The sequence below is a fragment of the Pyxicephalus adspersus genome, chromosome 8, assembly GCF_032062135.1.
Source record: "Pyxicephalus adspersus chromosome 8, UCB_Pads_2.0, whole genome shotgun sequence".
NCBI classification, from domain to species: domain Eukaryota; kingdom Metazoa; phylum Chordata; class Amphibia; order Anura; family Pyxicephalidae; genus Pyxicephalus; species Pyxicephalus adspersus.
Window position 1 is genome coordinate 14,733,655 of NC_092865.1, and position 25,314 is coordinate 14,758,968.

General features: G+C 37.5%; 1 protein-coding gene across 1 annotated transcript; it reads right to left on the minus strand.

Moving 5' to 3' along the window:
- Positions 1-531: 531 nt before the first annotated feature.
- On the minus strand, positions 532-25,314 carry LOC140336453 (vitellogenin-A2-like). The gene is made up of 33 exons (XM_072419574.1): positions 25,168-25,314; positions 24,101-24,352; positions 23,300-23,464; positions 22,541-22,689; positions 22,231-22,381; positions 21,368-21,525; positions 20,077-20,236; positions 19,864-19,989; positions 19,295-19,513; positions 18,487-18,710; positions 17,923-18,020; positions 16,742-16,866; positions 16,560-16,661; positions 15,538-15,657; positions 15,115-15,304; positions 14,466-14,559; positions 13,401-13,586; positions 12,797-12,944; positions 11,924-12,143; positions 11,388-11,554; positions 10,331-10,909; positions 9,464-9,505; positions 8,762-8,878; positions 8,094-8,306; positions 7,506-7,648; positions 7,037-7,175; positions 5,481-5,616; positions 4,479-4,665; positions 3,763-3,851; positions 2,778-2,869; positions 2,396-2,555; positions 1,794-1,946; positions 532-805 (listed from the first exon to the last, which is right to left on the minus strand). The coding sequence occupies exons 1-33, from the start codon at positions 25,264-25,266 to the stop codon at positions 702-704; spliced, it is 5,307 nt and encodes a 1,768-aa protein (XP_072275675.1). The 5' UTR covers positions 25,267-25,314; the 3' UTR covers positions 532-701.

Here is a 25,314-nt window from a genome sequence, read left to right on the forward strand (position 1 = left end):
TAATCATGCACAAGGGAAAATCCTGTTTTCTTAGATTTCTTTGCTTGTGATTCAGTATTCTTTGCAGAATACTGTGTGCAGCTAACTTTGGTATGCTCACCATATCTTATAATCATGGCAATGTTTGATGGGCTCATAGAGAGCAAGATCTGAGCAGCGGGAGGCAGCCAGGTACACAGAAGCCCAGGAGGAATAGAACCCTTTAAATGGTGTCAATTGGAAGAATAATGCCTTATTGATGGTGTCAGTAGATAGAGCAATGCCCTGTTAATGGTCTCAGTGTTAGGAAAGGTACTGCAACAATGATATCAGTGGAAGAAGTGGAGCCACCTTATTGGGTATTGTTATTGAAAAAATAGTGCTTTATCAAAAGTGTAAGTGGTAGAAATACTGCCCCAACAATTATGTCAGTGGAAGTAATAAAGCCCCAACAATGGTGTCATTGAGAGGAATAATGCCTCAAGGGCTGGGTAAAGGGAAGCAAAGAGCCACTCTGTCCCTTAAAATATTGTTAAAGAAGAATAACAGACATTTAATTTTTGTGGATGCAAATATTTATTGACAATTTCAAGGGTTACAAAGGAGAACTATACACTTGGTTTGAAAGTGCGATTGGGTTGATTGGGGCTGACATTACAGCTCATATTTGAGTTTCTGTTTTTAGGTACAGTCTAGGCTTGCCAGTGACAGGAGCCATAGAATTAGGAGGCGCACTTCAGGGATTCACAGGAGCAAGATGTGTGAGCTTCTAAAGTCTCTATGAAGTCCTCAGGCAGGTCAGCAAGATTCTGGGTTTCATCCAGTTCTGCAGGAGAAAAGTCAAAATTAGAGGATTTCAATTATAAAAAGAGCACTCTGACATAGAACAGTTCATTAGTTTGCAACACAACGGGTCTGCCAGCGAAATGGGAAATAAAAGGGGAAACTCCGAGTGGGGACACTGGTTTGTGTCACATGATTTACATCAAATTGACCATGTGCCACCCCTACAGAGTACCATTGAGAATTCTTCCCATGTCCTATGGTTTGATATATGGTGGAAATGACCAAACTTGATATGAATATGACTTGTATGTAAGGATAATTTTGCCTCCTTGAAAACAAGCTGTAAACTGCGGAGACGGATGCACTCCCTAAAACAACCTTCAAGGGATTGCTGAGCAGAGACAATGATTGATCTTCCATGAGTGGATGCCTGCGAATCATTACCACCTTGGCCAGTTTGACCACCTGGTGGTATTTCCTGCCCAAATCAGTTTACTATTGCTTCAGTCTTCCAGTTTGGGACAATGACAAACTGTGTGATCTCTTGATAAAGACTTCACCAAGGATAAATCAACAATGTGATTTGCTTTGGACTTGCATATGAGAGTGGTTCAAGGAGGGGAAACCCTGGTGTGTATAGTTGTGTGAGAGAAAATCACCATGTGCTAGAGATAGAGCTAGACCCCTTTCTGCTCCCTTCCTATATACCCTTACCATCTTCCCTTTTCCATGTAAATGTTAAAAATCTTTCCTTGTAAGATCTATTGGTCTCTTTGAAAAGGCAACCCAAACATAGCACATTCTACAATTTAGCTTTGGAAAGGTCTTTGCAGGGCTATCATTAAAAAATACAAAAAGATGGATGGATGATATGTATTCAACAATAAACTCATTTGTACAAAATCACTATCACTATGATAGCAACAGAAGTCACAATCCTTTTAAACTCCGATATTGGCCAATTCATAGTAAACAGTTCAGTTGGATACAGCATAAAAAACTGGAGGCAAACTACTGCTGAAACTCACCGGTGGAGCGGCAGTGCAAGCTAACAGTGACCGGGGTGGTGGAGGCTGCAGTACAGCCCTTAGCACAGCGCAGAACTGGGTGGATAGAATAGCATTTGGATTCCCCATATTCTGTTTTTTCAGTCTTCACCAAAGTGCGTTGAAGTTTACAAGCTACAAAAAAAAAAAAAAAAAAAACAGGACACAAGATAAGAAAGTGGTTACACCAACCCTCAGAAATATTGCTGTTGTTTTGAAAAGTCGTGTTTAACCAAAATTTGTTTGTTGTAATAAATAGCATGGCAGGGCTGTGTGCTTTGCCTTTATACTTCGGGCAGTAATGTGTTCTCTTTCTCAGGAAGTTGGAAGGTATTCCCTTAAGGCTTAGTTTCCATGGGCAGTGGGATAAAAGCGGAAGGTGTCTTGCCAGCCTTCCGGCAGCCTCATCCACCATGCTTATGCAACACACTCAGCAGTGAGCATTTGTGTTACTTGGATATGTGGTTGGTGGGCAGTAGTGAGACACCCATTTTTGTTGTAGTGACATTAGTTTGTGAACCTATGAAGGAGGTGCTATATGCATGGTTCTACTGTACATGTCTGTAGGTCTGCAGGATACTTACATCCTGAGCAAGCTTCTTCTGCCAAGATCCATGAATGTCCAAAGCTGTCAGCATCATTTGCTACAGATCCATCAGGTCTCCTAAATTCTTGCTCTGTCTGACCATCATAAGGACCACAGATACCGCACATCTTACCTCTCATAAAGAAGGAAGGCAGGACCTATACAAAAAGCATCACACCGTTAATTCTATGAACTTGAAAAATTGATTTTGGTTCTTTACTGTGTAGTCACAGCTCTGTAAATAAAACTTCATTGCAGCAGAGAAAAAATAACTTCATACTATTCTTAAATTATTAGCAAGGCAGTGAAATCAATGCTGTGCAATATGCAATAACTAACCAGGATATATTCATGAATGCTCCAGTTTTTTTTTACTTTACCTCAGTTAACTTTCCATCATAGTACAGCTTTTCAATGCCAAATTCTTGTGCTGATAATATGATCTTTCCATCTTGTTCTTCCACCTTCACATCTGGAATTTCATTATATGGAATATAAGTATGTTGAAATGATATGACAATAAGAAGTAGTTGGTATAAATACATGGTATAAATGGCAGGGGTAAATGGCTCTAGTCCATGTTGTCAGTATCCTTATACATGTTTTACTAATGGCTTACTGAACATTAGAAAAATGAAAATCCAGCCTGTATGTGGCCATTGAGTTGAGGACCCCTGCCCCAAGGAGCCCATGTCAATAGGTTTTTATTTGCTATGACAATGGGAAATCTACTTGAAATAGGTCAAATGAAGTCAGGACAAGATTATTTGCTACATGGATATATCTGTCAATAAATTCTAAATGGATCTTGAGAAGTATCTCAGAATGATACCCTTGGTAGAAGTCATACCCCATTGACATAGATCCTAAGACTAACACTGTCCGTGACCTAAAAAGCATCCTTTCCTGTAATCCATTTCTAATACTAACTTTCACTAACTTTCAGCACCCTGTTCTGGCATCTTTTGGACTGAAAACTGTAACCTTTCTAATGACAGAAACCAGAACCATGATCTACTGATGCAAACAAAGCAAATCATTGCTGTTTGCTTAGATGTAACCATTATCAGGATACCATGCTTAAGGAACCATAGTGAAAAGACCAAAACCATCCTCTTCCTATACTTTGCATAGGGTTTGCAAAGTATAGGGATTTACACCCTCCTTCTGCTAATGTGACCAAGGCTACCCTTAAGATCAGCCCTATAGACACCCATGTACTCAAGAACAAATATACATGGCCAATTCACTTTTTAATACACAACAATTTAGTCTAAAGGCCCCTGCATAGAATTTTGCTGTTTTGACTAGAATCTGAATCCAACAGGGTCAAAATCAGCAGTTCTCAAATGAAATCCGGCTTACCTTCACTTGGCTCATATGGCAGTTTTTGAATTTCAATACCGTTAACCATAATCATGGGCCTTCCAGATTTTGTATATAGATCAATGTTGCTAAGTAGAAGCAGAGAGGGAAATCATGAAACAAAACATGGGATTAGCAAGGGATCACTAATTATTTCATGTAATTGTTGTGATAACATAAAAATATAGTTGAATTAAATAAATGATAATTCCAACACTGCAAACAGCAGCAAATATCACGCCATAGATAACAGATTTTGTTCCACTAACTAAAGCTGCACAATCACTTTTTTAATTTTTAATCTTTATTTGGTAAATGTAATGTTTAAGTGTAGCAAACAGAGCAACCTAACTACCACAATTAATTAAACAAAAGGGTGGTTCCTGCTTCCTGATGTTCAGCAGTCTTTGCATTGCAGGTTGTAAAGTAAAATATACTGGAAAGAACTGATTTTTTAAACATGGAGAGATTGTGAAGTGGCTTTGATAAGGTGTATACATTATCAGTCACCACCCAATAGATGAAGAGATGTCAGTAGAAGTTAGATAGTAGACCGTGCCAGAGGTGGACTAAGAATGCTTAAACGTTAGGTTATCCTACGCATCACTGCATACTACGGCAAATGCCCCTGATGCCTCTGGAAAGCTTTTATTTTTATTGTGTTACCAGTTTTATTGGATTTTAACATCAATGTAGCAGATTGCTTATATACTTACAAATCACCAAGCTGAATGTTAATGTCTTTGTGTTCTGAATTTTCAATGGAGTTCTTGGCCCTCACCAGGAATTTGTATTCCTCGGTACAGTCCTGAGCGAGGACATGAGAGCAGCTTCCAGGCATTGCATATTGGTAGCTAACATCATTGAAGGTTGTCACCATGTTGTTGGATATTAGGCAACGTCCTAATGTTTAAGAAGAGAATACAAATGAGCCCATCTTGTGTTTGTACAGCATTGTAGCAAATACAATGAATAAACTTTGCAATGTTTAAAAAAGTACTCCTCTGAGCCCTGCTTGTATCTGGGGTTCTCCCCTCCTATTGTGTGCTACTTCCCCCACCACTTAGATTGTAAGCTCTTCTGGGCAGGGTCCTCTCTTCCTTCTGTGTCCCTGTCTGTATCTGTCTGTCATTTGCAACCCCTGAATAATGTACAGGGCTGCATAATATGTTGGCACTATATAAATATGGTTTTAAATAATATTAATAATAAATTGGTGATAATACCTGGTGGTGGGGGAGCAAGTGACCTTCTCCTTTGTGTGCACAAGTCTAGCAGCTAATCCTTTGGGCTGCACATAAAGACCCAGGGAGTAACATCAGCACCCTCCTAAAATACAACCCTACTGAGTTCTAAAGATTTAATGTTAGATACAATTACATCTAGGGAGCACTGGCAATGGGGGCCTTTGCAGAGGTAATATCACTTTGCCCTGTTTGGGCAAGAATATTTTGCTTTTTTTTAAGCCCCATTGCATTTTAAACAATGGGGGGTAAAAAGTTGTAAAGACAGATTTAAAATCCCATCAACAGAAATTAGTGTAGAATCATTATTATCTAATTTGCTGTATACATAAAAAAATACAATATACAGTAAGAAGGAATTATTTTTGCAATGTTTATCCCGTGGTTCATTATGTAATACAATAGTCTATGAGTAGTGGTAAGACACAATTAAAATGTCACATATTAATACTCAAAAAATAATAATTTCCTGACCTTGGAGCCTGTCTGCTATGGTGTTGTGAATATCAGCAAAAACATTCCAAGTTGGGACTTGGATGTCAGCAGGTCTTGCTGCCAAGCCAGCAGTAATGGGGGCAGGAAGGTTGAGGGCTTGATAGCTCAGAGTGGCCTGTGTTATAAGAAAAGTAATCAAAATTTCAAATTCCAAATATAAAAACATTCTATCAAATGCATGAAATGTATGTTTAAATTCCATTATCATAATCTTCCTAAAATTAACTCTCACACCATACTATCCCTTGAACATCAAAAGGCAGCCAATCAGAACCAATTAAATTGCACAATATTGTTACCCTAACTAGAGCAGTGATGTTACGGGGGATGAGTGCTATTTTTTCCAAAGAAAAGGTAGTAAATGCATATTCCTATCTGGAGCCCAACATAGGATACAAACCCAACTTTTTCTCTATTGAATTTCTCTTGTATAACTACTTTCACATAGAAATGTGATTAACCTTCCTCTTCCCCACAAAAAATGCATCAAAAATTGAACCCCCTACTTAGTTCAACTTAGTTCCCTTCCAATTCGGTTGTAAATAATAATGGATAATACCTATGGAAGCTAGGAGGTAGAAACGAGTTGGCACTTGTGATAGCAGGGAGTGGGACAGTCAAGAAATGATGTTAAAAAAAAACCCTACTTGACTAGCAGAATCCCCACCCTTGGCCACCAGAATCTCCATACTATTGCCAACCAGTGAGATTGTTAACTGAAAGACCGAAGGAACTGGTCGGTTGCTATAATCTATATATTTGATAAACTATGCCCACAATTTTTACATGTCATCCTAAATGTGTTCTTCAACCTGCTATTTGATGTAAGACATCATGGTCAAAAATGATATGTATAATATGTTGATTCTTTAACCTCCCTAGCGGTAACCCCGAGAGTGACTCGGGGTAGAAAAAAGTTGCTACAAGTGGTAACCCTGAGTCACTCTTGGGGTTGGAACACCTAGGGAAGGTTAGTAAATAGAGCGCTTACCTTATCTGCCGGGGTCCCGCGCTGTCCAGTGCTGTGATCTCCGTCTTCTTGCTTCTGCATCCAATGAGTTACCGGGGGAGTTCCCGGTGACGTCGGTGCGTGTGTACGTTCGGGGGTGGGCAATTCAAAATCCATTTGTATTGCATTCAATACAAAATAACTGTATTGAATGCAATAGATTGGATTTTTATGTGTGAAAGCAGTACATTGTTTTCAAGAACATTAATTTTACAGTATGTATAATACTATGAGTATAATTGGTATTTTTTTTTTTTTATTAAATTTTTTTTTTAAATATATAGATTTTTTTAATTTATTCAATTTATTGTTTTTAAACGATTTTTGTGTTTCAAACTTTATTATACTCATACTAATATATTATACTGTAAAATACATTTTCATAAAAAACAATGTACCGCTTTTAGACATATGAAACCGAAAAGAAATGAACCGCTAGGGAGGTTAATAAAAACTTATTGAAATCTAAATGTGTTCTTCACAAATGTATGGCATTATAAGCAGGGGAGTAAATAGGGGTTCTTACCTGTGGCACCTTTATCACAAAATTCATGGTTCTAGGGTTCATAAGGGACACGACAACTGCAGCTTGTCTTGATGGGTTTCTTTGAAGATTTTCAGAGAATCCTAGCATATAGGCAGCTCCTGGGACATACCATGAGAGTCTGAAATCACAATTTAAGTGTGGAGTTTATTTTATTTTTTGTTTTTTATTTATTATATGCATTATTGTCCAATATAGGATCATATTTTAAAGCAAATGGAGCTATTAAAGCTCATATCCAAGCAAATATAAAACATGCTGCTTTTTAAAGTATTAAATAATTACATTTATCTTTAATGCAGCTAGCGAAAGTATTAAAATTTGACTTGGTGTGCATAGTGCTGAATGCAATTATGTTGACAAGAAATATGCTAATAGGAAAAAAGAAAATGTATTTTTTAAAAATACTATATATAAATAAGGTAAAAAAGAGTAAGTAATAAAATCCTACGCTTGTCCAACGTATTTGAGTTTGGATGGAACTCTAGGCCAGGCAACCTTCAGTCTCATTGCAGGTTGGTTGCCCAAACGTCCAGTCTCAGCCGAAGCAACGACCTTGTATTGCTGGCAGTTCTGACCCCATTTCACTTCAGCCTTACCAACAAAGAATTAGGAATAATTAGTGTCAATTTGTTTGCATCAATAATTTGTAGTGTTCTACATGTTACATAATTTCACTTTCTTATCACTGCAGTGTGTCTAAATATGTCTGTGCAATCCAACAAGCACCAAAAATGGCCACTGAACTCTCAGAAATCGGCACTCAGTACCAGACCCAGGCATACACTATGCCTGGGCATACCTTCTATGTATAACCATTTTCACTGCAATGCAATGGTACAGTATTTTAAGGCATTTCCAAGCAAAAAATCATGACATAGATAAATACAGGATTACCAGAAAAAAAATATGTGAAACTTGTTTCTACATTCATCCATCATATAATAATTTGGCTGAAACCTGTCACAAGCTTAGTAAGACCAGCCTAAGCTATGATCTCACAAACCTACTACAAATTATAATTAGATTAGACGTCTACCTGCATTTCATGTTGGCTTTCAACCTCTCCATTGATACAAGCTCTCCAGCGACTCTCTTTACTGATGTCCACAACATAGGCCTGTACCTTGGGCTTGGATGAGTGATAGTCACTAAATGCAATTATTTGATAACCTTGCTTCTTGTTGTCAGCTCTGACTGCCTGAGCGGTGATGACCCAGCTGGGAGACTTGTGTTCTCCAAGGAATCTGGCCTACAAATCAGAACACATGATATTAGGTATATATTCACTTTTTGTGCTAACACTAAATTTTAGTCTGCATTCCTCCCAACTTTTGGAGATTTGAAAAAGACAATTTTTAACTTGTACTTTTTTGAGGGCTTTTTTTTGAGGGCCCCCAGTTGTACTTTTTTGGGGGTTTTTTAAAACACCAGGTACAACAATTTGAAGTACTATAAAGGTTTTCGTAGTACGATATGGTATATTTTTTTTATAGAGGGCTATTAGAACAAAACAAGAGAGACTACTGAGCAGGAAAGAAATCCCTCCAAATTAGGATTAGTTAGGAGCTATAGTTACATAACATGTATAGCATGGCCTGACTGGGACTAAAAAGAAAAGAAAGCCTGTGTACATAAACCATTAAAATAAACGGCAGACGAATTGGAGTCCTGTCCTGGTCAAGAGAAATAGCTCGGCCTACTTACACGAGTCTGTTGTCTTCTGGTGGATTGACTGCTGCTGCTGCTGCTACTGCTGCTGCTGCTGCTACTGCTACTGCTGCTCCTGGACTGAGCTGAGTGATAACGGCCGGATGCTGTCCTCTAATTTGGAGAACGTTGTACCATTATGAGACATCATACCATTCCAAAGACAACATAAAATACATTAAATATTTTTAATGTGCTATACTATATTATTACAATATTGATGGACTGACTTGATGGCTCCAGTAGCAGACAGGGTCATTAGATGGCTCTGGTTTACAACTAATTTTTCAGCCCTCTATCCAACTATTGGCCCAGTAAGAATGTTTTTTCACCATGCACAAAGTAACAGCTTGTCTTGTCTAGCCTCTCAAAAGAGGGAGGGGTTCAGGCCCCAATCCGACTCACATCTGGTATAAATGGGCCTCTAAATCCTAAGGGGCCATTGGGCATGGTCTACACAAAAGATTTGTACTTTCTTGGGTGGTTTTGCACCAAAGCCTCCTAATTTCTTGGCTCGGGTTTGTGATTGATCATGGTAGCAAAGGACATTTATTGAGGGTCTTTTAAAGTTAGCGGATGTGAAACAATTACCCAAATTAACCTACCACTGTAAGGCAAGAGGGCTAACCACCTAGCTACTCTGAGAAGACTAAAACCTATTACAACTGAATATTATAAAGTGTTGATATAAAGCCTTACCATTCGATCATGCCTTCTAAAGCGCATCCTATAAAGTTCCACCTTTGAAAAGAAAAAGTAATTGAGTTAAACATTTGCCAGTAATAAGGTATAAATTATTAGAAACTCACTGTTATTTTTTTTCTTTTTACTCATTAAGAAAATTGTTGACACAAAGGAATTGTCCATTCATTCAGTCACTTATTTATTATTAATAATGAGAATAAATCTGTGTTTTTGCAATGTAGGGCAAAGCAACAGGCCCATTATAATGTCAGCCCCAGGGTAGTACATACTTGATTTACTTTTGCTTCCTTGCAAAAAAAGACAATTTGTTATCTTCATGCCATTCTAGACACAGTTTGAAGAGGACTTTTTAAAAAAAATAGCAGTCTATTGGTAATGTCTGGGTCCATCCCCTGTAAAATTACATGGCTTTTTTTTAACTACATCTTAAAGAAAGATCATGGGGACTTCGGAGCACATCAAATTTCATGACAAGACAATGGACTGGAGTGTTTTCTTCTCTACTACTCTGCATTTGAGATGGTGATGTCTCAAACTGTGTTGTAGAAGACATAGTTATAGCTGGTTAGCATTACCATTTTCTATTCTTCCTAGAGGTATATTTTGGACATAGAATAACCAGTGATATTTACAGGTGGAGGGGGCCTGGACATTATAGACCTTGTATTGTTCTCATATTCTCATTATATGACTGCCTTGAGAACTGGGCAGATCTCCAAGCCTCAGTGCTGTCAAGTAGAAGAAAAGGGAATGAGCCCAAAGCCCACCCATACCCAGGTGGTCAACAGTTAGATTGTACTGTATGTACTGTTAGATAGAAAAGGTCATGAATTTCTATAAAAGAGTTTATACTAATAATACCTCCCCATTGTCCTCATTTTCGGCAAAGTTGGAATGGTGCAACTTCTGTTTTGCATGCTTGTTTTGCTGCCAAGAGTTTTGATGCTTGTTGTGATGTTGGCGGGAGTTCCTGCTGCTACTGTTGCTTTGGCTGGAGCTGCTGCTACTGCTGCTGCTACTGCTACTGCTCCTATTCTGGCTAGGTCTGTGTCCTTTATGATGGCGGCTGCCACGGTTGCTGCTACTGGTGCTGCTGCTGCTGCTGCTGCTACTGCTACTGCTGCTGCTGCTGCTGCTACTGCTGCTACTGCTGCTGTTGCCTCCCCTGGAATTTCTCTCACTGTTGCTGCTGCTGCTGCTACTACTACTGCTGCTGCTTGATTGGCGCTTGGGATGTTGGTTCTGATGATGCTGTTCCTTTGAATGCTGTCTGGGATGTTGTTTGTTCTGGCGTTGTTTCCAATTCTGAGCACTGCTTGAAGAAGAAGAAGCAGATGAGCTGCTGCTGAACTGTTTATTTGCTCTCTTTGCTTTGTCAACGTCGTCATAATTTTTGCTTCTTCGTTTGTGTTTCTTGAAAGCCAAGCTTGCATTTGTTGCCTGGAATATGATAAGAAAATGTGTGTAGTATTTGCTCAAATAACCCAGAATTCTAAAATTACTTAGGAGCGCAAGATCAGTATACCTGTACACCCAATATTTCCCATAATAATAATTTTAAGATTGGGCATTAATGAGAAAGTGACCTTTCCTACTGCTATGCTTTCCAAACCACCAGTAACTTGCGCTGTTATCAGGCTCACACCACCACCAGAGGAAGGTGGGGGTCTGAAAACAACTGTGCAAGATAATAAGTAAGGAAGGTATTTGTGGGATCAGTGTTGATGCTGTCTGCTATCTAAATGGGAAGCCTGATATGAGGCTACAATCACATCTAAAATAATAGAAATTGCCAATATCACTCTTAAAACAGATCTTTTAGAAGAATTGAAATGTACTATTTTGGCTGGGGCTCACTGATGCAACAAGGAATGGTTCCATGACTATCACAGCCTATAATCCAACCTAGCAGTCCTACCTTATCATCATCAATGCCAAGGATAATCCTGAGCTTTGACAGGGCTGCAGATTCTTCAATATGTTCTTCATTTTCCTGCAGATCATTCAGAGCAAATATCTTAGCGGCAGCTTTGGGTCCAGCAGTGATCTCCAGTTGCAGTTTCATAACGTCTACTTCTTTCTGATCTGTAAATGAAGCCAGTTCAGAATTTTAGATGATGATCCCACATGGTGATGGAGTTATACTTGTTTTATATAAAAGGTTGCATGCAAGGGAATATTTAGTGACATATGTGGTAGAACAGAAATTCTGCACTGGGGATTCCTGCAATGCAATACAATCTCCAAGTTCCTCAGGTTTTTTAGCTGGATGAAAGGACCAATGTTTTGAATGGAGATATCGGGCATGAAATAGAATGTTAGCTACTTTTGGAATGCCATTTATCGTTATTTTTATGTTGTTTCTTGTTTGGGAAGTTGGGACTGCCAAGTGATCTTATGACAATTTATTTGGGAAGACTCCTATCACACACAGTAACACACTTGAGCACTTACTTGGTTTCAGCATAAGCTTGGCCTCGTGTTCACCTATGAGTTGATACAGACGAGTATTCTTGCGACCTGCAGCATTGCGGCCTTTGTGGTGGAGGCAGACTTTGAATGGAAGTTTGGGAATTTTTATGCATAGTTGGGAGAGCTGTGAAGGTTCATATTGGTGTTGTTCAGTCTGTCCTGGATAAGCATATTTCTTAGCTGTCAGTTCAGAAGATCCCTCCTAGAAGGAAAAAATAGAGGTTTATTCACTAAAACATTGCAACAAATAATTTGACATTTGTATCTAGATTTCCGTTTTTTTGTAGTCAGAGCAGCTGACTTGCTCATCTTTTGCCCTTTGCATTCTATAGTTTAACACTGCTGACTTACAGGTTTCAAACGCACCAAATGATTTCATGTCTGTAAGGTAAGCTATCTGTATTACCCCTTGCAACCAGATGTCCCCATTTAATTTCCTATTCTGCTCTAGAAACACAGACATTTGATGCAGAATGCTTTGTATGGGAACAGCCCCTTTTTGCACAAGTTGCTGGTGTTTCTCATATTAGAGAGCTTTGTATCTGCTGCAACATTTGATTGGAATAAATTGAGCAGGGGCGGGGTTTCATGGTGCCAGGGAGAGCTGCGAAAACGTCTTCAACATACAAGAACAAGTCCAATAGAATATGACTAACTACTACTACATAATGACCTAGATAAATAATGGTCTGCATAATTTATAGCTTAGTAAACAGTTAATATTTGCTTGTTAGAGTAGGTTACCTACTTGCAGATTGCTTATTTCTTGTTAAATTAACATCAAGTTAAAGAAAAAAGACCAATTAAATGCAGATTTAAAGACAAATTTCTGATAGAAGTCCAGTTTAAAATTACCATCATGCTTGCAGCTTCTGCAGAGGTCTTTTCAGATTTATCAAAATGTTTCTGAAACATGTTGGGTTCAGTTCCTCTAGGTACAATTGGAGACCTTTTAGCAGCATCCAACTCTTCTGCATTTCTGGATACGGCAAATGCTTGGGTTCTACATGGGAGTAAAATGACACAATTAATATTATGATAAACAGCAATATTATGACTAAAGACAGAAGTCAACACTCGAACATGTAGGTATTAAATGTATTAGCAGAGCTTTCTTCATTTATAGCAGAGCAGTCAGGGCATGCATGTCTAGATGTTCATGTTAAACATGTTGCCACTCATATCCATTTCCTATCCTCTGCAAATCAATTCACCAATATCTACTGCAGATTGCTGACTCAGAACATTCTGTAAGGAAGAAAGAAGGTATTGATGGTAATGCTAACATTTGAACTACGACCTGGTTTATGTGGTAAGATTGCTTGATTTACAATCCTTTAATCCATATTATCTCTTATTGGTATACTGTGATACCATTTAAAAGTATCTTGATTAATATTGTCAATAATACTGATGGTACATGCATAAAAAAGTGTTATAGAAATGATGCACTTATTACCTTAGTGTTATAATGTCTTTCTCCTGCTTGGCTGGTTCGGTTTCAATCTTGAAATTTTGCTCTTTACCATCAAACTTAATATTAAGCTTAGCCTGGCTGGCTGCCTGGCCCTTAAAATGAACTTCCACTGCGGACTGAACCAAGGCTGTGTTGACTCCCATTGTTGCAATGGCATGGGTTGCAACACTGCAAATAAAGGAAAAACACATCATCAGATCTGAGGTCATAAAACAGTAATATGAACATTTATTAAAGTGGGATATAAATCTAAAATGCAAGTTTGTTAGGGATGTTGAAGCTAATGAAGGAGCAGTTCTTTGCTAAATGAGCAGTGGAGCCTCAGGTTCTGATAAAGAAATATGGGCCCTCTTCTATATGGGCCCTCTGATATAAGAGCAAACTCCATCACCGCAAATTCTAAGTTACAGCTTTACTTTTCATCTACATTTCCAAATGTGATATCATTCTGCTAGAACACGTAGCCCCACATCTGATTCCTTTCGTCTACCCACTGGGCTAAGTCATAGAGTTGAAAGTCCTTCAATCAGAGCTGTTTTTTATCCAATGTAATGTATTTCCTTTAAAGTGATGTTTCCTCTTTTCTTCCTCTGGTTACACTGCTTTTAAAGCTAGCCCCATATATTTGGCTATAATCAGACAAACATGCACCATACAACTGCACCCAATGCTTTTTCAACCATCCACTGCCACTCTGGTCAAGTATTCCTGCCTATAAAATTTATGTCGTGCTATCCACAGACATCCCTGGAGTTCTGGGTGGATGGAGGTGGGTCACCTGGTCAAGGAAAATTTTTTTTAAAAGGTCTTAATTCTATACAAGAAAAAAACAAAAAACACCGTGACGCTTCCATAACACTGACTTTTCAAACCATGCCTGTTAGCTGTCTATGCATACTGATTAATCCATACAGAATGGAGAGTCCCTCATCTAATTAAATCTAATACACAACTATGGCATTTTTTTGTTCTGAGCTTAGAGATAGTAACAGTTTGGTGCTCACCAGCTGAATAATTGGTAAATATACAAATCTTAGCGATACTTACCTAGGGGTAACGTCAGCATGGATCTGGACTGCAGATTGTAGCAGCTGAGCAATACTCACTTCGGTTGATGGGGTTGGGTTTGCTTTCATGTCAACTAAATAAATAATATTTTTTGTATTAATTATTTCACAATAAAGTAACAAGTGAAAAAAAAGTAATATGTATTCACAAACAACCCTACACCACACATACAAAAAAAAGTCATCAAATTAGAAAGATTCAAGTTGGTTTCTGGTCTCAGATGCTGTACAGCTTGTTTATTTTGAGTCTTCCATTTTTTAAAGCTGTAATTATTGTTCAGACTTTTGTTTTTCTCTTTGTAAACTTTTTGTACTGTCTAAAGACTTGCCTTACCCAACACCAGCACATATAATATGATACTACCACAGATGGTGTTGAGAGGGATTAGTTTAAAGTTTTAAATGGCAATCAATACCGAACATGTAAAATATTAAAGAGCTTTAAGTAACCACAGACGTTTTTCAGTGAATATGCAATGTCTTTTTAACTTCTATGAAGTTTTTCTTTAAAGTCAAATGCTGGGAAAACTAGAATCCCTGTTCTGTTTGTTCTCAGTTACAATAAATCTGATTAAAATAATACAACACTGATGTTCATTTTCTTGTAATAAACATAAAAAAAATCTTACTATTGATAGCAGCATTGCCTATAGCAGCAGAATGTAAAGCTATCTCCAGAGGTAAACCCATTGCAGTTGGTACGATGTGCCTGGCCTCTGGCAGCAACAGTGGGTGAGCCCACTGTCCAACAATTCCACCCAGGATCTTTTTAATGATCTTCCCTACTATGGAGTATCGAGTACCAGGTTCTGTCACGGCCTAAAAACAATAGATAAAAAAAGTAGCTTAGACTTTATTTAATATCTATGCAAAGTTTATTTTCTATTGCACACTGTAAAGTGCAACAATCTTGTGAATACGTCAGCAGGAAGTCATAGCACCCAATCATCATTTTCTTTGCTCAATTAGGATTACCAAAAATAATTTATGATTGGATACTATAGGAACTCACTTTCTGCATTGACTCTCACATCACTAAATACATTTCCTACCTTAAAGGCATTTTGGATGGTTTCTCTGGTGGCTTCTTTGTATTGGACTTCTTGACCAAAAATCTTCATGTTTTCAGAGACAAGAGGTGTCTCTGAAGGGAGAGATCTAAATCCAGTCAGCTAAAGAAATAAAACATAGTCATTTATTTATCACAAAAGGGAGATGAGATAGGAACATTTCATATTTATCAGTAAGGATCGAGTCTAAAGATTAAGTCATTATTATTTTTTTATTATTATTAATATTATTATTATTATTATTATTAATAAACAGGATTTTTATAGCGCCAACATATTACGCAGCACTGTACATTAAATAGGGGTTGCAAATGACAGACGAATACAGACAGTGAGGCGGAGGAGAGGACCGTGCCCTGAATCGCTTATAATCTAGGAGGTGGGGGAATTTACACACAATAGGAGGGAGATATGTAGTGGTGGAGAGTAGTGACGGTTTCAAAAGACAGAAGAATATGGGTAGGCAAGTTTAAAAAAATGGGTTTTGAGTGCTCCTTTTAATGAGCAGAAAGTAGGAGCAAGGCCAATAGGTTTAGGAAAACCATTCCAGAGAATTGGGGGAGCTCTAGAAAAGTCTTGGTGCCATGCATATGATGAGGTTATGAGGAGGAAGTCAGTTGTAGGTCATCAGAGGAGCCATCCTGCCATGCTCCACCCAAAAGGATCATGTAAAATATTGTATGCAGAATATATTAATTCCCCAAATGATGTGGCATAAAACAGCTTCACTATTGCATTCTCCAAAATTTTGCTCACATCTGCATCTCTCAGCAACTAATCTATACAAAGCAGGTTTATCTCTGGTCTACAAACTGGGTATTTATTGCTCATGAATTTCAAACTTTAGTCCTGTATAAATAACGAACATGTACTTTGTATTGCGCTACAATTTACAAAACCTTTAAATACAAACTATGGTAAAAAATCAGTCTAGTCTTCCAAAACTGGTTACCAATATTGTGTTAGGCAAGTAGTTTTCAAAACAAAGAGTCTGAAATACATACAGCTTTGATGATCTTGATGATGTTTTTCTTCATTGAATATTCTGTTAAAGGAATATTTTGCCTTCTCAGAACTTCCTGAAGTCCTTCAGCCCTCATGGCAAACTGTAAAAAGAGGTATATTTGTAGTGGACATAGAACATGATACATCGCTGTAATCATGATGTGTAAACTATCCCATTTACCTCAAAAATATCTGTAGCACCTCCGGCCATGTGACCTCTAACTTTAAAGATTATAGCAACAGGAAGAGCAGTGGTTGGACTGTTCATGACAATAAGGTTGGCAGAGGCACCAGACATCAAAGGATCTGCCGAGGTTAAAAACATATAGCTTGTTTCAAGAAATAATGAATATTGAAATCCCACATTCAAAAACATGCAGTTAGGTAATTTGACTTCCCCCCAAATTGTCCTTAGACTGTATTATTGACATATGACTATGGTAAGGACATTAAGTTGTGAGCTCCTTTGAGAAACAGCTAGTGACATCACTATAAGCTTTGTAAAGCGCTGCGTAATACGTCATTATTGCGCTATATAGATACTGTGTAATAATAATAATAAAATTGGTTGAGTTAGAGGCACCCTATCAACATTTCTCTTGCTAAAACCCACAATCACCATATAAAGAAAAATGCTGACCTTAATTTTTTGTTTCTTTTATGTAATAGACTTTTTCTTGTAATGAACTCAAGTTAAAAACTTTTCTGAGTTTGGGATAAGTTAGAGGAGATTTACAACAATCCACAACAAAAACAAAAAAAAAAAAGATTTTTCTTTTCCAGTGTCTCATTTTTTTCTTTACCTCGATGCCTAGTTTACAAGGTACATTTTTAAATTTGCATATATTTAGTAAAAGGTCAACAAGAGTTGATGCAAGATCTTTTCCTTTGTGTGGCAGAGGAGAGGGAAAATAGAACATAGGAGGAAAAAAACTTTGAAATGCCCATAAACATTTCTGCTATTATCTATGAAGTGTTCTGATGCATCTACAAGTGTTTAAACATTAATGCTGCATTTTCGTTGCAGCCAAAAAAGCAATGCCTACAAAACCAACACATTAAAATGCATGGAAAATTCACAAATAAATACAGAATTGTAATCCTTTCGAAATAGCGTGTCTTTTCTCATATCCCAGTTTTTAATTTTGCTTGCATAGTAAAACAATTATCCATTTAAGATTAAATGAATGTATTTTTGAAAGATAATTGCAATGTGCAGAAGTGGCTTCATATCCAAAGTAGGTTAAGACAATTTTATATTTCTACTACAGTAAGAAAACAGTGAAAGGCGCATGACTCCTGATCATTTGCTTCAACTTACTAGCACCATTTGGGTAAATGTTGGTAAACGTAGTTACTTACAGTTAAATGTGTCGACGTGGTAGACTCTGCTGTAGCGCATGTTCAGTTTGTCTAAGTTTGGATTCAGGAGCTTAATGGCAAGATTGCACGCTGCATTCCTAATTTAAAACACAGAATGTTAATGCAGCAAATAAAGGATGATTTCCCAATATAGAATTCCCAGTATCCCATTATGATTTCCCAGTATGTTTCTGTACGGCAGATTGGAGAGGCTCCTGTTTCATACACTCTATATGAATTGGTGCCCAGTGCAGATAAACAAGGTTGCAGATTTGGTACCTAGGTAAAAATCATGTCTCATGTATGCTGACCACACAAAATCAGATTTTAATTTGCTAAATACGGCAGCAGCTAATGCAAGTTAAGTTCCTAAAGGTGCAAGATGCAGAACTTGGTTGAATAATGACTGCACAATGATCTGGGTTAGCAGCTTAATAAATAATTAAACAAGAATTAGGGCAACACCCACAGCACCAAGTCAATTGCATTCCTTGTTTTCCATACCTTTCACAACATATAACATCCCCCCAAAAAGTATTGTGCATGTATGAAATCTTCACTTACAGTTCATGGGACTCTGGCACAGTGGTTCTTGTTAAGGCCTTCATATAAGAGTATACAAAGCTGGACAGCTGCAGATTAGTTTTGCTTTCTTTTTGCATGCCAAGAGCTAGTGTTATCACAGTGGCGGGTGCAGGTCTGGACTCCAACAGGGCCCATGCTGCTGCCATCCTTACTTCGGTATGAACTTGTTGGTTTAGTATCACTTGCAACAAAATTTCTTGAGCCTTTAAAACAAAATGTAAAATGTTGTAATTTATGTTTTTTGATTAAACAGTTTATATGGATAAAATAGCTAGATAGATTGCATAGATGCATATTGATAATATTGTTTTGGTAATATTTTAGTTATGTTCATGTTAAAGCAGAACCAAACCCAAAATATTTAAAGTCACATGTAGGTACAGGTTTTTTCTTCTGGTGGCTTTTTGAGTTTTTAGTTTTTCTTGCAATGCATGGCACATGCACCATGTAGTGTTAAGCCTGGGGACAACCAGAGTTTGCATCATCTGTGGCCACCCAATGGGTAAGAGGATTGGACCCAGAATACTTGTGTTGAAAAGGGGAGCAGCAGTAACAGGATCCTGGATCTGTCATTGCTTCGGGGAAAAAGTTGTGTGCCAATCTTGACAAATATGCTGGGCAGAGAGTTGGGGATACTGCAGCTCTACAGCAAATTTAAATTAAGTCTACCTTCAATAAAACATATCCATGGTAAAGTGTATCAATAATATAATATATATATTCAGGAGACTGATGACCTAAAGGACTGAATTTTGTAATGTAGCCACTGTCTTAAAGAGATACTTACTCTTTTTGGGTCCCTCTTGGCAACATTCCTGAGTGCCATCACAGCTTCAACTTGAACCTTAACTGGAAGTTGGGAAGCACTGTTGGAAAATCCTGGCACAAATTTTAAGATACGCTTGATGCTTTGAGTCTGACCAGCGTTGCCCATAGCTTTCAATGCCAATATGATGTCCTCAATCCGGGCCTTGTTGGCAGCTTCAGCAGCAAAGTCATGGAGGGGCTGTAAAAAGAATACGGTGAGCAATGGAAGGTTATTTTTTTTGCTTGTACATGTATAGCATGAGTATGTGTGAGGATTGAAGAATAGGCACTGCACACACTGGGAAATATAGAAAAATGTATTTTGCTAGTGAAGACACTCAATTTGGAGTGGTTTCCTATCACTTTCTGTTTTGTCTACACAATCTACCCAATCTACCCAATGGGATGCATTTGTGCTTCAAATATTTATATAGGACCCACTAATGACATTTCCAAAAACAATCTGGCAAAACCAAGACTACTGTCTTGGAAATCAAAAGAGAGTTGACAACAATGAATGATCAACTAGAAACAAAAAATGGAACTTACTTGCAGAACTGAATCAGGACAATTCGCAAAATAGATGCAGTATTTATTGGCTATGGTACCGTAGGACAACATGATGGCCTTGCGCACAATTGGTGAGTCTTGGAACCTGGCATCTTCTAGCAGATCCTGGGGGATGAATTTAGGTTAGTTAATTAAACATATAAATAGGTAGATAAATAGGAAATAATGCAATGAAGAAGGCTTAAGACTCACTGCTGCAAGCTGTATAGTGTGCTGATTGGCAGATGTGTATTGCATGGCATTACAGATGGCCGTAGCAGCTTCTTGAGGGCTTTGGTTTGGGATGTTCTTCTTGACCAGCACAAGGGCCTCAGCTGTTCCAATCAGAGGGGTGGCTTTTCTTATCCACTGCCTGTATAGTAAAAATATGATATTGTAACTCTTTGAAACTTGCAGATCTGCTTTTGCCCCTCCCAGGATACCCCTGGCTTTTCATGAGTCTCTGACCAATATCTTAACACATGTTGAAATAATTTTATTATAGCAGCTACTCAAAATTTTAAAAATCATGTAAAAATGTGAACAGCATTTAAGGGTCAATTAATAAAGCAATAAATCTGACAATGGCAATTACTGCCATTAAAACACATGGGCCTGGAAGATTTTCCACCAGGGAATGTTTCAGTGAAAATCAGATACACTGGTTAATAAATAGACCCTTTAGATAAAATGTAAAAAAAAGTAAATAAAGATTAACACTGTTGTCAAATTTATGGTAATCTGGGGTAGATTAATCTGGGGTAGATCTCTCATCACTTGCTGCCCTGTAGACTCAACAGGAAGTAAGGATATCTTTCCAATGGGAGGGAAATACCCTCTTAGACAGTTGGCATGGGTACAAGTATGCCCATTGCATTATTTGTCCTTTGTTCTAGTTCCCAAAATGTCTGTTCTCCATTACAATTAAAGGGAGAAAATCTTCCAAATGAGCACACAAACAGCAGCAAAAAACTGAAAGTGGTTGTAACCATTTACAGCAGAACTATACCCTTAAATATAACATTTCTGACAAGTATTTTTTCAAAAGAGACTTTTTGTGTCTCTTATGCATTGAAACGCCTCTTCTGCCTGTAAGCAATGTGTCTTGTACACTGAGCTGTGTCCTTGGGCTAGGCGTTAAATTAACTTCACTATCCAACTGAAATGGCTGAAGACAGCAAACCCAAAAGAAAACCAGGGTAATAATTTAGCAGTCGAAAGATATTGGCGCAACAAGGAAGATTGTAGCAGTTGCACTGTAGGAAAGGGGTAGGTACATCTGCCATATTGTGCAACTATTTGAATAAAACCCGGTATATGTCCCTTTAAATCCAAAAAATGCTTATTCGCTCCTGCCTTTCACTTAATATTCCATCCTTGAACTTGTGAAATGTCTCTGATTCATTAGATTAACAGTAAACACTCTCTTTTCTGTCAATCACAAAAAATTCATTGTGATACTTCAAACTAAATTGAACAATTTTGGTAAATCTAGGCCACATACAAGAACTGTGGTCTGTCTGAATACTGCTTCAGAAGGGCAGGAAGATTTTCAGGTTCTGTATTACGAAGGAGTTGGATTAGTTGCAGGAATTTGGCTGGGGCATTTTCCTGGACCTCTTGCTGGTTGTTCTGGACCAAGTGTTGCAGAGTGTCTGAGATCTGTAATAAAACAGAGGAGGAGATGGGTTGACAATGCATGTGGATATCATCAATGTTGATAGATTTTTTGTAACTGTTGGAAGTAGAACAAACTTTTTTCTAGGGGATACCGTAGGCCTAGGGAGGGGTTCGAAGCTTGTTCAGATTTTTACTGTGTTCCCCATCCCTGTTTGGGAGAAGCACTCCCATATAATTCTGGTGGCCACTGAGGACAAAAAGTGAGAGGAATCCTAACATTTGGAGCAATTATTAGCAAAGGAATAATCTAAAAATGCAAAAACACTCTTTCAATATGTATGACATAAAAAATTGTTGATCATTTTGAATTAGTTTTTTTCGTATTTTTGTAGAAATAGTTTAATTTTTATACCTTGTATAAATAAATAAAATAAAAGACTTAAGCTGCTCCTTACACTTTCTTTCTGAGATAATATGATTGGGAAGGTGTGATGCCGTACTCAGACAACACAAGGGAGCTTTTAAAGGTAGAAAAAATAACTACTACCAATAAAAGTGTAATTAAATGATTACTTGTTGCTTTCTACAAATTGTCAGTGGGTTGGCCACTTGCACATAGTGTTTCCACTAACTACACATTTTGCAGATTTTCAAATAATTTAGGTGGTTTAAAAAATCATGAATTATTGAAAATGTTTTCTCACTCACACTTGTTTCACATTTAAAAGATCATTGAGGTTTTCTCACCTGTGATTCAAGGTTTTTAGACCTTAGCAAGTGAACAGGCATTTGGAAGACTTCAGAACCAAAGCGATATTTTAATCCACCGCGGTTGTCAAGTTGTGAGCGGGGCTCCTTCATGCTGCTGGATTTGATTTCTTTCAAGTTGAGGGCTTGTCTGCAATGGAAGAGGCGTTAGTATAATTTATTGTTCAGTACTTACACTACTTAACAATGCATTAAATGATATTTTAATGATTACAGAGCAGAGTTATTTTGTGTCTAGTTTAACTTCATGTTGCATATTAATACTTCTGCAAAATTTGATATACTCTACCTGACTTCAGTTACTGCAGATCCATAAAGTTCATAGAATGGGGCAAACTGAATTTGTTCCTTGGCACGAATTTCTTCAACGATTGCCTCTTGTCCCTTGTATCTTAGTCTGTAGGTGAATGTCTGCAGTCTGCGTAAGTGCTTTGATTTCTGAAAAGAGAAAACAATGGGTAAAATCAATTGTATATTAATTGACTTTTGTATCAGAATATGTATAATAGTTCCTGTAATGCTCCAGGGGTAGTTATACAAATAAAGCTACTAGTGGTTAAAAATGCCTTTAAACAAGGCATGGGCAAACTACAGCCTATGGCCCACTGGGCTTTTTAATTCACATCTGCTTTTACACCTTTGTATCAGTACATAAAAACACTCCAGCCATCTGATACTGGCCCAGCCGTCTGTCAAATTTTAGAATTCATTGTGGCCCCTGAGCAAAAAAAGTTTGCATATCCCCGCTCTAAACATAGCACCCATAAAAATGAAACATAAAACACAGTATCAGTAAAAATTATTTAACTTGGATACTATATGATTCCATACATAAGGCACAGATGCTCCCCCAAAGACTTAAAAGCATCTTTTCAGAAGGGCAAAAGCCCTTCTGCAATGTACCAAAGTCCAGACTGATTGGGTCATTCACGTATGTGACTTTTGTATCAGCGTGTGACAACTACAAGTAGTATTTGGCCTTTTCTGAAATGTTAGTCCCCAGCCTATATTTCTAGTTCACAAATCATTGTCCAGTTTTCCATCATACCTGCTGACATGCTCTGCAAGGCTCTGCGAAGCTCATTCCAACCCTCTTTACTGCCTGATCCTCACATTTTTCAAGGTCTCTGGATTTAATAACGATGATAGAGTTGTATTTCCTGTCATCTGGTTGGATCAAATACCTGGTTGGGCATTTACCAGCAATGGATTCCTAGAAGTGAAGAAAAGAGTTGTCAGCAAATTTCTCTCTCTAAGATGGTGTCTAAGAATTATATTGATTTTGTGTTCTTCATTTTTGTAATATTCTCCCTGATTGCTCATTCTAAAATGAAGTGACCAGGGTCACATGGCAAGGTAAGAACTCATAATATTCTTGAGATGGCAGATAATATTCTTTTTCCTGAATCATGTAGAAAGTTAGACTGATCATGTTGCAAAGTAGACCAGAGATCAGACATCTGTACAATGAACTATCATCATGGATGAGAGATGGAGCCTAATGGACAGCAATACGGTAGACCTTACATTGTTGGACAAGTTCTCTGACATAATTATTAGCTCCATCCATGCTCCCTTCTAAAGAGTAATCTGTTACATGTTTTAGCTCTAAATCAGTCTATCAAAAGACTAAAATATCATTCTTTGGTGGGCTGATCTTTTAGGTTTTCATAGTATTGATTCATATCATGCTTCACAACATCAATTAAAACCTTCAAAGCTGGAAAGCAAGAACTATACTTTTCCACACTTTTACAATTTTTCATACATTTATGACAAGTCAAAAAGAATGTATCATCTTTATAATCATTAAATTGTCCATGATGTTTGACAATATTTTTGTGCCTACCTCTTCTAACTCATAAACATTCTGTGATTTCCTGACTTGAACATTCAACAAGTTCAGAATTCCTCTAATGAGGTTGACTATGGTAATTGGCACACCATCTGCAACATATATATTTCCAACCCGGCCATTGTGGTATTCAAACTTGAAAGGCTTCTTGAGTTGATCTTCAATGGCTTGGGTCAGTTTGGAGGATCGAGTGAAAGGATCCCTGGGCCACTGGCCATGATATTCCTTAACATCAACGTTAGAAACCTTGAGAAGAAAAAAGAAAGTGAAGCAAATGAAATAATGTTTTACAGGTAATAGGCACTGTGAGAAGGTCATGGGTTTTCTTCTTATCTTTTAGCTGTGTTTATTTACTAGGTATATTAAAGGACTACAGTTTTAGAGAACTGTCCTTACTAACCTCTAAGTTAAAGTTAACCTCTATCCAAAACCTATTTTTCAACTTGGGCTGAATCATGAAGGATAGAAAGGGCAGGGTTTTACTTTATGTACTTTATTAACCGCTGGATAGATCATTCTTTTGTTGTGTTGGGACAGAAAATTATTCGAAATCTATCGAGCGATGAAACATACTGCAGCAAAATATTTTTTTTCAGTAGTATGGAGAAAGATTACAACCTCCATTTACTGAATTTACTGCAATATCCTCCCGCCTAGAATTAAATGCTTCCCAGATTTCAACGAATAGAAATGGGAAATCCACTCATGTTGTAAATATCAATAAACACATGATGAAATATTCACTTTTTTAGAAATAAAAATATTAAATAATGGCCTCAAAAAGTTTCCCATTGGCCATGACACAGGTAATAATGTTTAAAAGGATTATATCCTTGATTGTTCTTTCTGGAAATTTGGTTTCTATTGTTTTCTATCTGGCCAAAAATGAGCTACATTTGTAATTGACCAGGAAGTAGGAAAGAGAAGAATCCTTTTACAGCAAATCTTTTAACCTAATTTTTATTCCACTAAAATTATAGAATGAAATTTTAATTGAAAAAAATATAATCTGTTATTTCCATCTAATACTTAATTATTATTATTAATATTCCATCTATTACCTGAGCGAGGAACTCCTTTTGACCATAACTACCAAGCTGAATCCATAAGCCTATCTTCAGACCAGCTTTGTTATATCCATTTTCTGGAAGACCATTCATGAGAATTCCTTCATAGACGTAAACATAGGTCTTGGCGGGATTTAACAG